We start from the raw sequence: 17,398 nt of genomic DNA on the forward strand, positions 1-17,398 counted from the left end.
GTGGTTTATTTTTCCCACCCCATCTCTGAAAGTCGTTTTTGTTGCCAGCACATGTAAGCTGTGTGAACCAGTAAAGAGTACCTTGTGGCACATCAGAGCTTCAAAGATGACACTACATATCACACCTTTCAAAAAGTGCCACATTATCCAATGGAGATCTTAGAATACATCTCAGTCTCACAGGTGTCAGTTGCTGTAGCTTAACTACAAACTATCTATTCCCAGTGTAGTGTAAAGATAAGCAGGGGAAGATGTCAGCTCATTAAATGCTCAGAGGAGGAGGAGGGCTTCTGGGGGACAGAGAAGCGTGCTAGACAGTGGTTTAAAATTTTTTTAAAAATATTAATTTTAAAAGGTGGTAAAATAAATACAGAAAGGTACAAAATACTTAGTCTAAAATGTTCAGAGATGCCGAGCACCCTGGTCTGTCATGAAAATAGTAGGAACCAGGGGTGCTCACTGCCTTTGAAAAGATGATCACACATTTAGGTGCCTAAAAGAGGAGTTAAGCCTGAAAATATTGGCCCTTTTTCTGGGGTATGTAGCTTTCCAGATGGGAGGAAATTGTATGGTCCTGATTATTTTCAATGGTTAATGAGTGAATTTGGTGCAAGTCAATTTACATTTGTGTGTTTTAAAAGCACGTTAGAGTCAGTGCTTGACTATTGTGCAGCATTGTGTTTAAAGTCTCTGCTTTTCCCTGGAAAGCTGCACTTGATACACTCACTATTCCTAATATGGAAGGGCATCCATATCCTGCATGGCACTTGCTCCCCTGGGCACATTGCTGTTATGTAAATACAGTCCCATCTCATTGAAATATCTGTGAATGCAGAAAGCAATATCCTGACAGAATTTACTTTCATCATTTTACTGTGTGTTTGTTTCTCACCTACACAATGAACAGTAGTTGTGTGCCAAAACCCACAGATGCAGATGGAGCCGCAAGAAACTATGGTCATCCATATCACATTTCCCAGGTCTCAAAATTCCCCTTCAGTCCCCAGGACAGCTGTGTATCTCACTATGGTTGGGGGCTCTGTGAAAAGATCATCTCAGTGTTGCCAGTATCCTAGTAAACTCTGTAGAGGGGTGCCATCAGTTTCCCAGCTTGTGAGCACTGACTTCCTGTCCTAGGTCTGCTCAATTCCTATACCAGCCCTTCACCCATTCACTACTTCTGACCCCACAGAGGGCTCCCTCCAGTGTTCCAGTTTTGAGTTTTAGGTGAGAAACTGAAGTAGTTTGACTGTGAAATGTTGGTGCAGTGCATCATGGGAGTTATAGTTCAGGTGCCTCTTGCTCACATTCTACTCTATTGTCTTGGCCCCCTGGTCAGACTAAATCATGGATGATGCACCAGGGTTTCCCTTCTTGGTGAGAGGAGATGCCCCATCATGGAACTTCCATGGAGTATTTCAAGGGAGATGAAGTATAGCTCAGGAGCTTGGCACATACAGGAGAATGGGAGCATGAGTTGCTTGAACAACTCCCATGAGGCACTATGGTGACACTTCAGAATAACCCTATTTTTTTTTTTCAGCTGAAAAATTGTTTTGGGGGCATTCAATTTTTCAACATCAACATTGTCTGTGAAAAAGCAGATGCTTTTTGTGGAATGTTGTTTAGTTAAATCCAATTTTAGATTGATCAAAATTGTTCTGCCTGAACTATCTCAAAACTTGTGTGTGTATTGTTTTTTCTCTTGAATCAAATGAGAGTTATGGAGAAGAGAAAGAGAGACTATTTGGATGCATCCAGTGGTGGGGTAATGTGTCCAAGGTTCAGGAAAGAATTAGTCCAAGGTTTGAGAAACTAAGATTTTTCATATTAAGTTACATGCATATGAAAAAAAGGTTAGCCTGGCTTGGAGAAGATAGACCTGAACACCTGTGAACTTTGAAGCTGATCTAGACTTTGTATCTCTGATCCATTTCTATAGGGTCTCCACATCAGGCCCCTCAGAACCTCCATGACCAACCAATACTCTTCTGAGCCCTGTAATAGTATCTCTCCCCTCCCCCCATCTTGTGTTATCTTGAGGGATATAAGCCACTTGACTTCTCTCCCCATCTGGTGACATTTGGAAGTATAACACTTCTTCCCCTTCCTCCTCAAGCCTTTGGGAACAGTTTAAAATAGTTTCTGCTGAGCACATGAAGTAGTGTCATTCAGTGAAGTGACAATGCTTGTGTCAAAGTGCAACAGTCCAGCTCAAGTCTGAACATTCTCGAGATGAAAATGCATCAGAACTTTCACTCCCATCCCAATAATAGTAATTGTGCAGAACTCAGCTTTTGCTGCTGCAAAACATGTAGAGTGACACATTTTTACAGCTGCTTTTCAAACTTGAGGAAGGATAATGTCAGTGTGAAATAGTCATCCCCAAATTAAACACAAACGGCTTTAATAGTAACCCATTTCTGAGAGGATTTTTCAGCAGGTATGATTTTTTGCTAATACAGCTTCCATTTTTTTTCTTTAGGAATTAGAGCAGTTCCTTCAGCTTTGTCAGGGAGTCCCAGTCCTCATTAAGCAATGCAGCTGCTGGTCTTCATAATCCCACCAAGTTGGTATTCTAGCTCCTCCTGGAGATTTTAAAACCTGTTTTTTGTTGTCTTTTAGTCTGTAGCAGTGTCAGTGGGGACTTAATTTGGCACCCTTCTGGATAGAGAGGAATAATGACTCTACATACAGCAGCCAGAGTCAGTGTGATTCTAAACTATGTGGAACCTAATAACCTAACATCACCTCCTTCCCTTGGGGGGTTGCCCCATCACTTAAATGAGATTTGAAAACTGAAATTCAGCGGAAGGGACATCAGCTGCAGCGAAGACACAAGTTTCAGTCTCGTAATGCATTTCTTCCCTCAATGTTCATTTACTTGACTCCGGCTTCTTGTCTGCCATTGTAAACCCTTACAGCAATCCTCATTACTCTGGATGAGCTATTCAAAGGCCAGAGTCCCCTACTGATCAGCTGAGTATGAGAGCAGTGACTCAGAGCCTGGGAGCTAACCTCTGCTCGCCATGCTGAAGCTATTGTCTTGAGTGATCTCTTCCGATATGAAAGCTAAAAATAAAAAGTCACCTATTTGTGGTCTCAGTCGGCCTGAGTTGTTTACACCAGAGCAAAGTGGGTGTGACTGCTGTATTCTGAGTTCAATAGCTCCTTTACAAGCATTTGGCCCCGATGTAAATGGCCACAAGATGCAGGGCAATGGAAAATCGTGCCTATTTGTCAATACGCTTGTCTGAATACTATGACTTTCTGGTTGATAGGAGATGGAACTGAAACGCAAAGTGACAAATGCTACCGAAGAGGAGAAGGTTTATTAAAAACATCTTCTATCGGCCAATCCGGGTTAGAAACAGTAATGAATTAAGCTTGACTGTACCACGAGGAGGGTGGTATCATCACCACTGTACAGGTAGGGAAACTGAGTCACAATGAGGCGCAGCACCTGGGTCGAGGTCAAAGTGAACTGGAGCTAAGGAAAAGCCGCTGGTTCCTAGCCCTGCCCTTTAGTCACATTGGATGTGGGGCTGGCTCTAGCTTTACCGAGCCCGGCACAAAAACGGATTGTCACTCAGCATTCTGCTCAGAAAGTGCTGCTGACGGATCCTCTGTCTGGCCTGGGCTGCGGCTCTCCGACGCCTCCCGCCCGCCCTACCTGGCTCTCCTGGAGAGGGAGCGCCCGCTTGGCGGCGTGCGGGACTCACTCCTCCCCAGCCCCGCTCCTGAGCCCGCACAGGTGTCAGCTATTGGGTAGAATATGCAAATGATAGGGTGACGTCAGGCAGCTCTGGTCCAAGCAGCAGAAATAGGGCAGGATTCCGCATTTACACCACCTAGCTCCTGGATTGCGACTGACACCAGCGCCAAGATTGTGTTGTGAAGATTTTTTTCGGTCTTTCGTTTAATCTCCATTGGTTTTTCCTCCTCCAGGCTCCAGCCTTTCATGATTTCCTTCCCTCTCCCCCACAAACGCTCCTGCAGACTTCTGTATCCTTCCTCCTCATAAGGAGATTTTTAAAAAAACAAACACACCAAAACTCTGACATCCTTTTCTTCTCCTTCTTCCAGCTGCTACAGGCTTTAAACTGTGCTCACTCTCTGCCACGGGAATACTACAGGTAAGTGACATGATAGAAGCCTCTGATTCCATGGGGCTGTGGGGGTAGGGGAGGGAGATGCATGGGCAGTATACCCCCGCCCCCCAGTAAGATTAATGTATCAGTGTTGTGGGGTTTTAAAACCATCTCCTGTTCCTTCCAGTGTCCAGCCACATGTAGGCTCGCGGGGGGCTTGCTGATCGCTGTGGTGTTAATTCGGAATCACTAATGATGACTGACAGAGTTTGCAACATTAACTTGGCTGCTCCGGAATGCAGCGTAAGGGCTGTGGTTGGGGGGGGAAGGAGGAGCAGCTTTGGAGGTGCAATACTTTAACCCCCGTGCACCGGACCCGGGACCCCGAAGCCCAGGGCAGTCTCTGGAGGTGGGGGTGCAGTCCCAGGCTTTCCATCTCTCTCCGGTTTTCCGCGGAGCATTTCCTGGCGTGCATCTTACGCTCGCAGGGTTTAGGGGAATGAGCACCAGCAGCTATGGGGGGAGAGCGATGAGCAGCCACTGTAGCATCTGACAGTTCATTTTTGTAAAAGCTGCTTATCCTGCATCTTCCTGTGGGTCCGTCCTTGCTCCTGCTCGTGTTTACAAGTTCGAATGTGTTACAAGTAACTGCAGAGGCAGCAAATCGGAGAGGAGCAGGAAACAATGTTTGAGCCTCCGATGCAAGGGGGCCGTCAAAAATAGCCAGCCCGAAAAAGAGCTGGTTCTAACCATATCCTAGAGAAACGCTCCTGCTTGGGAGTCCTGTCCCCTTCTCTGGTTCCTCACTCGCTCCCTGGCTCTCCTCTGGAGCTCAGGGCGCTGGGGTTAGCAGCAAGACTTTTTGTCAGGGCCCCAGGGAGCAGGGGACGGACCAGGCGGCAGCCCGGGTGCCTTGTAGTTTGTGGAACAATGCAACATTTAATCGTGGGATCCTCTCGCCGCAAGCTAGTTGGGCTCGGAGAAAGCTGCCTGGGTCGGTTTCCCCACTGACCGCGTCTATACAGTAGTTATGGAGACACTCGAAAGCCAGCAGCACTTCCACCGATGGAACTGCGTTCTCAGATAACGTGCTGGTACATTTCCCAATTCCAAGAGCTATCCTAGCCCCCTTCCTCTCTCGTTTTGGGGGCTGATCAAGGAGCTAAGAAATCTTTGCCATATACGTCCAGTTCTCCCCCTCGCCCCATAACAACCCAGCCTCCTGCACACATTTACACACACAACTAACTCAGTACCCTCTAATCCGGTCTCTCTTGAGTTACTTGTTAGTGAACTCCTGAAATTATTGGAGGGTGGGGTGTTTGTGTGTGTGTGTGTGTGATTTGTTCCCCCTTTCCGTCCACACCACTCTCCCCCCCCCTCCTTTTTTTCCTTTTTGGCAGGGGTTTTGGTTTCAGACGCAGTTTTGCTTTTGAGATAATCAGCAGTACTTTAAGGCAAGGAGTTGGCTTAATTATGGAAAAATGGGAAGCCGGAGGCAGGTTGAATCCCACAGCACTGAACTGTATAGAAGGCATCGGAGAGAAATCTTCCCTGGGCTTCTGAAAGAGAGAGAGAGTGTGTGATTTATTTACCTAGTTTGGAAATATTTCTCCTATTTTTAAAAGGCCACGACGCTCACTTAAAAATGCAGCTTAAAGCTGCTCATTGCCTCCCTGGTTATTAGATGAGATCAGGCTCTTTTGGGGGGCGGTGGGGAGAACCGTTTAGCGTTTGTGTGATGATTTAGTTCATCGAGCTCTTTAGGGTCGTGTCTCCAAATGTTACTTGGCAGGCGGGGGGACTGGGGGGAGGGACTCCTGGGTTGGTCTGAAGTATTTCCCATCTCATCCAGGCTGCAGCGCAAAAGAAACACGAGCCACTTCCCAGGCTCGGATTCTCTTTAAAACTCTCCTTTGCTGAGCAGGAATCCAGGCAGGCTGCGTTCCGTTTGGGTTTGCAAACGGAACACGGGAGTGGGAGCTTTTTCCAGTCCCTGCAAACGTTCATGGGCGAAATAGTTGAACGACCCCTGATCTCTCTCTCGACGCCTCGATCCGATGGTGTCAGGGACGGACGGGCTGAAGGGAAAACACAGCCGCCCTTTGAAAGGCTGTTCCGAGGAAAGGAGCTGTCCGCCGGCTGCGGTCCTGGCATTTCCCCTTAAAGCTGCAGCGGCGTCTTTTCCCGGTCTTCGGCCCCTAGGTGTCGCCTCGGTGGCTGTTCTGCCTTTTACCACCGTAAGAAAATGATTTAAAATAAAATCATTGGAATTTACCAAAATCCACCAGTGCCAGTTGAGAGAACTTGTGACAAGCCAGTCTCTCCCGCCCCTCCCCCCTCCACATTTGCTACACAGGATTCAGCTCCTTATTCCAACCGGGACTAGAAGGGTAGAAAATAATCACAGCGTAGTGTAGATGGAGATTTGCCCCATATCTCGAAAGAGACACTGCTCCCTACCAAACTAAGGGGGATATGGATGATTATCTTCAGAGAAGCTAGGAAGTTGAACGCGGAGACATGCATACACGTCAAGTTTTCCCCTTTCCATAAATGTAATTAGTACTGGGAATGGCTGGTTGTGTGTGTGTGTCTGTGTGTGTGTAATTTGCCTGTGTGTGTATTTACAAACCTGTTATCTTCCTAGACCTCTGGGTTATTTAGATCATGGTAGCACCCAAAGTGTGCTAGGTGTTTTCCAAACAGAGTCAGACCCCAGTCTCTGCCCTGAACAGCATGCAACTTGGAAAGGTAAATGGGAGTAACAGAAAAGCACAACCACCCCCACAAAAAAAAACCCTTAGGGTAGAGAAAACAGTAGTTACCTGCTAGTCCGCATGTGTGTGTTTAAAGTTAAACATACTCGGTTTTAGCTCTTTCAAGCTCTCCCTTTGTGACAGTGAGATTTTTATAGATAGTTAAACTGATAAATGGTAGAGCAAGGGTTCTCAAACTGGGGGTCAGGGCCCCTCAAGGTGTCACAAGGTTATTACATGGCAGGTCACGTGCTGTCAGCCTCCACCCCAAGCCCCGCTTTGCCTCCAGCATTTAAAATAGTGTTAAATATGTGAAGAAGTGTTTTGAAGTTATAAGGGGGGTTGCGCTCAGAGGCTGCTATGTGAAAAGGGTCACCAGTACAGCAATTTGAGAACCATTGTGGTAGAGGAACCAACCAGAGTGAGAAGGCTTTTGGTTAAAAGTTTAGATTTTTTTTTTTTTAATTATGACTGGATCAAATGTGGTCACCCAACTAAAAAGAGATCACCAATCTTGAATCAACACAGCTGGTCAATGAGAAGCAATACTGCTAAAGTTGACTCTCAGGAACTTTCTTAAACCTTGGGCCATAGTCTATTGCTGTTGCCCTTAACCAAGGTCAATGTCTGTGTAATGCAGCACACAAAGAGAAGAGGGATTGTGCATTCAGAAAAGGGGCTACTTTCCCACCCAAAATAACAGTAGAATTGTACATCACTTCTTCAGCTAAGGATGACCTTGAACCTGTGATCTTTGCATTCATGATGTACCACCACTTACCCTGCAACTGACATTGAAGAATGCTCAGTTAATAAAATATCTGGCTCCTCTCCCACCTCACCCTTTTAAAAGTCTTATTTATGGATTGTGCAAACAGCTTTCCAGTATTATTGATATTTAACTAGTCAGTCATGTGTGGGTAATGAAGTAATATTGTGGAAAAACTTTCCTGAGCATAACCACAAAGCAAACCATGGGAATAACCTTGTGGAAAGATCACATAGAGGTGATGCAACAGCTGAAGATGCAAACAGAAGGTCCAGTCCTGCAAGGTACTGAGGGACTCCTGAATGTCCTTCACTCCTGTTTATGTCAAAAGGACTTGAGGGTCTCAGAATATCTCCAGTAGCGTGTAGTACCTTGCAAGAATGAGCTTTAGACAGCCATCAGAACAGCTCTCAACGAAGTATTCAGCTGTTGTTTAAAATTTGTACAAATGCTCCCTATCTTAAATAGGATGTGTCACAATTTTACATATTGCACTTGGTACCATGTAGGCATCTCATTCATCAAAATTGAAGTATTAGTCAGAGATAGTGTAGATAATTAATTGGAAATGTAATTTAATGTCATTATGGTTTGCTGAAAGGTTACCTTAGAATGATTTTTCATGACTACTTTCTTAGATTTAGTAGCATTTTACAAAAATGATGGGTATCAGAATGATTTTACAGGTCACAGAAATACTCACTAATTATATAATAAATCAAACTTGAATCTTGCACTGAAGGTTCTAAGGGCCAGATTCTCAGCTGGTGTAAATGGATCCAAATTGTGACACCTAATGATTTGGCCCTAACATTTTCTTATAACAAGTCATCATTTTAGGAAGCTAAGAGAGAACTTTTTCTTTCTAATGTAGGTTTGGCTGAAAAAAGATTAGTATCTTACACTAGTTCTTATCTTTCTATATCTTTAGAATGAGACTAGCTTAAAAACTTGAAAACAGCTGCATTGAGAAAGTCATTCTTAAGCTCTTATTTGTATTATAGCAGCACATCTGGGACCCTGTAGTGATTCAGGGGCCCAATTGTGCCAGGCACTACCCAAATAAGGGATTCTTTATAATAACTAGAGTGTTTTTTCTTTTAATTATGGTAGATTTCTGCCAACCTTTTATGCATTGTAAGTACTCATGGGATAAAGCACTACTGTCCAGGAGTAAACATTTTTAAAATCTTGCTCAGTGTGGAGGAAGGAACCCTGAGATATGTTTATATAGGTTTCATATTGCATCTTCAACTTAAATTATTAGGGCCAAACTTATCCCAGATGTAATTGTACTGTAGCTAGTACAGATACATGAAGCACGAATGTGGCCCCCCAAAATCCATCCATTCTTAAAACAAAATCAGATTTACTGCGACGTTAGAGAGTTTAATTTTAAATGATCTAATATATTGGAATCATTTTTCCCTTGTTTGCACATGGGTTGTGAAGAGTAGGTGTGTGACAGATTTTTTTCTGAGCTCTCGAGATTTCTAGAGTTCAGCCAAGCACTTTGTTCAGTAGTTGCTCTTTTTATACAGATCATCTTGCCTAGGCAAGTCCAGACTGAGACACTTACATGGAGAAGTACTACCCATGTGGGCTTATGTTTTATATATTTGTATCCCACATTAGGAGAAAAAAACTGGAGGCCCATCACCAGTGATGGGCCTGATCCAAAGCCCATTGCAATCAATGGATGTCTTTCTCCTGAATTCAGTGAACTCTGGATCATAATTTATTTTAAATTTCATTGAGCATCATTATACAGCCATTTAAGATGCAGAATCTGGCCCTTAATTCTCAAATCCTGCAAGGAGCAGAGTTCCTCTCATTTAACTATCTCAACCCTGAACTGCAGTAACTCCATGCAAGACAATGCTGCTGAGCTCGTCCAAGGATTTGGTCCTAATTAAATTCCTTGCATCTGGGGCTCATGACATAATGGGAATTTTTGTTCAATTAAGGATGACAGAACTTGGCCCATGTTTGTATTTCTGGCATCTGAATGAACTAACTCAGAGAACACACAGATCTATACTGTGTATTAATATAAATGTCAGTATTATGAGTAAAACTAATTAAAATATTGCCAGGCAGTGTTGCTATAAATTGAACTGAGAAAGATACAAGTTGTTCAAATCACATTAAAATACATTGGTGTTATTGGAAGGCAATTGTTGTGCTGGTAGTTTTAACGTTGTATGCGACTATTATCTTTCCTAATCTGAACAATTTAACATCATGTTTCCGTGCAGTTAGTTACTAATTCTAACTGGGCACGGCTAGTTCTTATAATTCCACAGCTCAAACTTCAAACTGCAGATACATCCGAAATCTCCAGAATTGCAAAATGAAATTGTTCAATTTGCTGTGATTGTATCATCAAATGATACAAAATGCCTCTATAAAAACATAAGGAATAGGACTGCAGTGCCAGAGTGGTTTATAATATAATATATTTATAGCTTATTGATAGAGTGGCTTTGGTTTATTACACATTTATTTATGGCTCTAATAGCATTACATCTGAGAGTTTTTCTAATTAAAATTTAGAAAGCCTAATAAATTCCAATTTCACCTTGATCTCTTTCAACTGATGGTGTTTAGAACAGCATTGAGGAGTAGTGAGGACTTAAGTGCGCTGATGAGTGTGCAGAACAACTGTTGTTGGTGTTTGTTTTGTTAACAGTACACATTCAGACTGGCAAAATATCTAGGACCAAATTCTGCCCTGGTGTAAATGGGCATAAGCTTTGAAATCCATAATGTTAGATCAGGAGCAGATACAGTCCTTTACTTGTTTCACAACATTTTTGTATCACTGACTTGCTGTCTTTCAAGGGCCCTATTTACCCTGCTGTAACTCTATTGACTTCAATTTACCCCCGGGCTTAATTTGATGACTGCCATATAACTTGATAATGTACAATGTTCAGTACTACCATAACCAGTATGCTTGCATCTTTCTATAGAATCTAGTCTAGCTTTCCCCAAAACACAATATTTCAGGGTTGTGTGTGGGTTCCCCCCCACCCCATGCAAAACAAGGAATAACTGGCAGTTTCACCTCATCATGCTTTGAGGAGACACTGTTGGTTTTTTTAAATTCTTTTTATTTTTATTTTATTTGAATTAAAGGTTGGAACAAAACCAAACTCAGGAAACTGGGGGAACATGCATCATCCCCAGTCAAGCCCAACCTGAAAACCAGGCAAACAGTAATGGCACCCTGGACTGTTTACCTTTTTGCCTGGGGTCCCCTGTTCAGACCTAGAAATTGCTCCTTTAAGGGGCAGGCACCTTTTGGGAGTCCCTGGCAGTGCACTGCCAATTAAATGATGCTGCTCAAGTGTTTAGGAGGAAGCCTGAGGGGTAGGAGGTGGGAAGGGTTCCAAAGCCAACTCCGAGGCATGTGCCTGGAAAGGCTGGTGCAATGTGAAAATAGAACTGCTGCCATTTCACAGTCCACCAGATGGAATGATTTTGGAGGATCTGCTGTGAGGAAATCTTGGAAGGGTTGTCTCTCCTTCCTGGGATACTGGCACAGGATGAAGTGATCTGAGCCATAGCTTGATAAATAATCTCATAATCTCTCTTTAAGAAGTAGAACTCTTTATTAACTTAGTGAAGATGCATGTGAAATACATTAAGACCCTGATCCTGCAAGTAGATTGACTCCCTATACCAATGAAGAGTCCTAGGGCTGGTCTACACTACAGGGGAAAATCGATCTTAGATACGCAACTTCAGCTACGTGAATAACATAGCTGAAGTCGAAGTATCTAAGATCAAATTACTCACCGTCCTCACGGCACGGGATCGATGTCTGCGGCTCCCCCTGTCGATTCCGCAACTCCATTCGGGTTGGTGGAGTTACGGAATTGATATAAGCGCGTTTGGGGATCGATATATCGCGTCTAGATGCGACGTGATATATTGATCCCCGAGCAATCGATTGCTATCCGCTGATACTGTGGGTAGTGAAGACGTACCCCTAGTGAAACCACTGGGGGGTCCACACAGGAGCTAGGGTCTTCCTCTGCAAACTAATTGGTTCAATTCTTGTGCAGATGGGAAAGTGCCACTTCTTGTATCTCCAATATCACTTTCTGCAGTTTCCTAGGCTTTTCTTAGTGCCTCCTCCATCCATTAAGCAAATAGACACCTCTGTGTTTTTAAAAATCTGGACCTACGTCTTTAAGGCTCTCAAGACAATTCCACCCCTTTTCTTCACTATATTATAAACTTTGTTGTTCTATGTGTGATGGTTGGACCCCACCTCCCCAATTGAGGATGCCAGATATGAATTGCACAAACTGGGTTTTGGAATAAACTAAAAAGTTTTTTCTTAACTATAAAAGGTAGATTTTAAGTGATTATAAGGGATAACAAACAGAACAAAGCAGATTACTGAGCATATAAAACAAAACACACAAACTAGGCTTAATACACTCAGGAAATATAGTGAGAAATTACATTTTGTAACCTAAGTGTTTTAGGCAAGTTGAAGAGTTTCTGTAGCTTAGATTTCCAGTTATTTCTCTTTACAGACTAGACTCCTGCCTTCATCTGGACTTAGCTCTTGCCTTTCCCTCAGTTCAGTTCCTTTGAATCTTCAGGTACTTTCAGGAGTCTCTGCCTTGGGCAGGAAGGCAATTGAGAAGAGACCTGTTTGCCTAACTCCCCAGCCTTAAATAGAATTTACATAAAGTGGGAAGTCTTTGTTTCCAGTGGGGAAAGTACTAGCAGTGTCCAAGGTGGTACTTTTTACCAGGCAACATTATCACCTGACCTTGCAGTGTCAAAGCAACCATGAAAACAATTGTATTTGCAATGTCCACAGGAAGGAACTCCTGGAAGATGAGGGATCCTCTTCTTTGAAGACTCATTGTCTTTTTCCTATTGGGTCATTAAGGCTGATTGCTTGCTTACTGTCTGGTGGGCATCTCCAAGTGCAACCACAGTTGTAATTGTTATATAGTCAACATTCCTAACTCCAGATGCCGAAATGATACATGCATCCAAATTGGATAATCACATTCAGTAAATCATAACCTTTCCAATGATCTCTTACATGAGCCTTCTTGTGTTCAATATGAATAGGGCATAACTAAGATATATCATAAGCATATTTCTATAAAGAATATGGAGCGTCATATCACACTATGTATTTCTGTAGAGGCTGTAATGAGGGATAAGCCCTTCCTGTACACACAGGGACAGGTCCTGTTCTTCATAGGCACAGAGCTCCTCCCATGTGGAGCAGCTTGTAGAATCAAGGCCTGTGAAGATGAGCAACACATGAAAGGCAGGAATGAACCATCTTCTTTCTTCTCTTTATCCCATCAACTGGGGTTTGGATCATCATGCAACCTCCACCATCTTTGTCTGTCCAAGGTGGCACTAAGATCCATCTCTTGACCATCTTCTTTTATGCAATCCATCCATCGCTTCCTCAGCTTTCTTTGGGGTCTCTTTTCTACCACCCTCTTCTGCCATGCTATCTTTTTCTAGGTCTCCTTCATTCAGTTGTACATCAAATAACTAAAATAAAGGTGTACCCATAGGAACTTCTTATTCCATTAAGTATACCATGTGAGTGTAAATAGTTCCAAGTAATTTTTAAATGTATAGGTGCCATAAATTAGCTGAACTTTCAGCTGAACTACTGAATCTGCAAGCTGCGATGGGGGCGGGGTGTTTGTTTTTTTTTCTGTCATTTTTTTCACATGATGGTTTGATATTTGTCATCTTGTTCTCAACAGACTTGAAAAAATGAAATCAAGAAGCTTTTGGTCACGTCTGGTGTTGCTTGAGGTTTTCCTATCCGTCACTTGGGGGTGGATGGAATCGGACAGGATCAGAAGGTTTTATGCGGATGCAGGGAGGTTGCAACAAAAGGTACTGTGAATCAGCTCTTCATTTCATATTCTCTCTAATGCTGCTTTCAGCTTTTTCAATGTGGTATGGGAAAAGCGGCGAGTTGTGAAGATAAATACTTGCTGAGGGGGACAATGGAAACGCTAACGGTGAGCTATATGTTCGATAAAACAGAAGGCTTCACTTCTCCCCACTTGTTGTTTCTTTTATTAGTATATTACAGTAGTGCTCAAAGTCACCAAGTGTCATACAAACACACATGAAGACCTTGTCCCTTCCCCAAAGAATTTACAGTCCAAGTTCTCAATCCTCCAGCTCATTTTGTGTTGGTGAAACTCTGTACCCATATGAAACCAGTTGCAGGATTTGGGTCTAAAAATGTATTTGTATAAGTAGTAATAGTCAATATTTTGCCACTATACATGGACAGTCACCTGAGGATCTAAAATCTTAGAAACTGGTATTCTCATTTTACAAAAGGGGACGCTAATCCACAGTTATTTTCAAGTGGTTTGCCAAGGTCCTCCTTTAGAACCTTCCCACATTTCATTAGATTCCCCAAACCTGAGGCTTGTGATGTAATATGGGAAAATGGAAAGGATTTCTAAAGGTATAGTAGTTCATCGTTGCTTACTAAGACTGCATACAGTCAACAGAGTAACTTTATAGTGGGTTATCTGATCACAAGTCATGACTTCTCATTCATGATCATATAATTGCAATGCAATCTTAAACCTACAGGCACTAGGCTTCTGGGAACTGTGCAAGTAACTGAATCTGTGTTTTCCATGGCTGAAGTTAAAATGTTGGCTTTCTTTGTAATGATTAAACAGAGACTCTCTATAAACCCTGAATAGCATTCTGCATCAGTATTTCAAGATAAAAATATTCAGACTGTGTCCTTATCAGTGTTCTTGATGTGAATTTGTTCATCATAATAGGTATGTAAATATCTAGTAAGCTCATTTTTTAAATTTATTTTTAAATGAGGCCCAAACCAAACTTGTGGGGAGAACAAGAACATTACTGAACATTTTTTAAAAGTACAATGAGAATGATGAAACTTTTATTTTATTATATTTTTGACTTCCTATTTATCATGAATTTTCTAACAATTTGCCTTGTTTTCAGAATGAGTGACTTTTTTTAAAACTGGTAGACTCTTGAAGCCGTTGTTTAATGGCATACTTGAGGCATGTTAATTGTTTATATCTCAGATTCTGGACCAAATATTAGCCATTAAAAGTATTTTTATGAAGGAACAGCCACCAAGGCGTTTTTATATTTAAGAATGTTTGTTGGTTTTTCTCTGTGTGCACGCAGGTTCATCTCTCAATAAGATGGTTTACATGATGTTTCTCAAAATATATTATAAGTACTGTACACTTATTATTCACTGCTGGATCACTTCAAAAAATCAATTCTGACCGAACTGGTGATGACATTGCAAAGGTTGGCACTCTGTGTCTCATGCTCACAGGCACTCTTTCTGTGATTTTTTTAGAGCAACAAAAACCTGTTACTGCTTTCAGCGCTCCTGCCTCTACCCCCACTCCCCGCATCGTTCCATCTATTTTTCTGCTTTCGAGCCCTGTGCAAGATACTAGTGCTTGTAAATTAAATTAATTTAGCATGTGTGCTTTAAGATCCACTCTCATGTCTTTTGTTTCAAATTTGCTTTTGCTTTCTTTTTAAAGTTAACGAATGGTATCTTGCATGCTTTTTGGATTTTAAAAACTGTTGTGCCATTCTTCATGAAGTACGTCCTTATTAGAAATTTGACTTTCTAAAAGAATGTTACTCCTAAGAGTGAAATTCATTAATCAAATGATTTAGTATAATCATTTTATATTAAAATACTTGAAAGACATTCATTCATTTGATCTTGCTCTAAAACTATAAAGTTATTACACCAATTACTTAATTTGGCTTGGGGTGAAAAGATCTAAGCTCCTGATGTATTTGTTCAAAGATCTGTAAAAGATTTATAAGAAGTGTGAATATTATTAAAATATGGAAATGTTTTTATGTACAAAGGCTGTAGCTGAAATAGCTTCAAGGGGTATAACATTTATAAATGCAGATTAAATAAAAAAGTAATGGCACAGAAGGCTTGTTCAACAAGCAATACTGTTTGTACAGTGAGGAATAGAATACCGATAGGAATTTGAAAACAAATTACATGCAACTCTATTCCAGACAGTCAGTGGCATTGTGAAATAGCTCTTTTAGCTTCTTTCAGAATAAAGGCATTTCACCCTTTCAGAAAGTACAGTTTGTTCATGCCACTGTTTATTACAACAAAAACTGTTCAGGAAGTTCCTGATCTCTCTTGGCTGTATTTAACTTGTGTTTTATTTCCTATCCTATAACATCAGCAACTTTACTGTTCTAGAAATGGAAAACTTGTAGTTTCTCACAGTTCCTGGATTTAGAACCCGTGACAGTCTGTTGCTTTGTCATGGTGGTGGTTTGTTCATAAGAAATGTTTATTAATGATCAAACAAATGGTTTCTGATTTTTATATAATTGCTGTAATTCTACTAGAAGACATTCTAACCATGGAATGATAAATGGCAAAATTCCTAAGCTGTAACTAACTAAAATTACATTTTAAAGTTAATTTTCTTAGAATAAGAAAAGGGCTATTTCACAGGTCAAATGATCTCAAGTTAATTTTGTAGAGAGTTTAGTTCAAAATATATCAAAACAAGGGTAAGGGACCCAGTAACGGTCCCCCACCTTTGCAAGTGTTTGCTCTGATCTACATAGGCGCTGGTTTACTGAATCAAAAATGTATTGCTTAATTTATGTTCAAATTCCTAAATCTATTTCTTACTGGTCTATAGTAGAACTTGTGTTTGTGCTCTGAATTTGTAAAGCACAAGCAAGATTTGTGGCTATAGACTGCGCCCTACATGTATTCACCCTTATGTCCAAGAAATCTAAATCTATATTATCATGGCAGTGAGTGTTTTCCTGATGCTCAACAATCCCTCTCCTTAAAAGTATAGGACCTTCTTGATAAGATAAAATCATATTCTTCTTTGAGTAGTACTTTAATTAGAATAGGAACAATATACACACACATTTATTGGGTCTAAGTGCCTATGGCTGCATAATGAATAAAAACTAATACCACAACTTATTTTAAAAAATTATTATTATTATTTATTTATTTATTTATTAAGCACCAGCTGAGTGCTCAGCAATGTACATGATCCAGTGAGTCACAATTCTTCAGAAGCTCCGTCTTTAATAGCCTGATTCTACAAAGTGTCTAGAAGCTCTTGCAAGGTTCTGGGTACCCTCTACTACCATGAACTTCCATCGGAGTTTAGAGAATTCACTTTCCCTGCATGGGATCCAAAAAGTCAACATGGCAAAGACACAGAAGCAAAATACACCGAGTCTTTTAGAGGAAGTTTCTCTCAGAACACTTACTAAAAGAGTTTAGCAGGGGTGGGTTTTTTGGAGGAAGTAAGACTTAAACATTGGACAACATTCTGGAACCCCAGAAGCTGGGAAAATCCCTAATAGTTGCTCTTCTATACCATTGAAATAAAAAGGCAACTGTCTGAAATCCACATAACTAAGAAAATTATAATGTCTTCAGTTTCAGTCTCAAGTAAGGCTGTCCAGAAAACCATTCCATTTCACACACAGTTTTGAGGTTTCAAAATTTGTTTTTGTTCCAATGTGGGGAAAAACCAAGACCTTTTAAAAAATTGCATAGATATCCCCATAAGACATTGATACCTTAGAATAGCACAGTTCTATCACTGCTCCAAATCAGGCAGAGCAGGGACTAGAACGTGGGTTTCCTACATTCTCTGTGGATGTCCTGATTATTGGGCCATTGACTATTCTGGTCTTTCCTGTTCAGACCCAGAATT

At 41.5% G+C, this 17,398-nt stretch overlaps 1 protein-coding gene across 1 annotated transcript in view; it reads left to right on the forward strand.

Annotated features, from left to right (window-relative positions):
- FSTL4 (follistatin like 4) overlaps nt 1-17,398 on the forward strand; it is a 728,839-nt gene that overhangs the window by 232,050 nt on the left and 479,391 nt on the right. Inside the window, 2 exon segments of the mRNA XM_050962627.1 lie at nt 4,087-4,136; nt 13,388-13,523. Coding sequence (XP_050818584.1) covers nt 4,087-4,136; nt 13,388-13,523 — 186 coding nt within the window.

This window comes from Gopherus flavomarginatus, chromosome 7 (genome assembly GCF_025201925.1).
Source record: "Gopherus flavomarginatus isolate rGopFla2 chromosome 7, rGopFla2.mat.asm, whole genome shotgun sequence".
NCBI lineage: Eukaryota > Metazoa > Chordata > Testudines > Testudinidae > Gopherus > Gopherus flavomarginatus.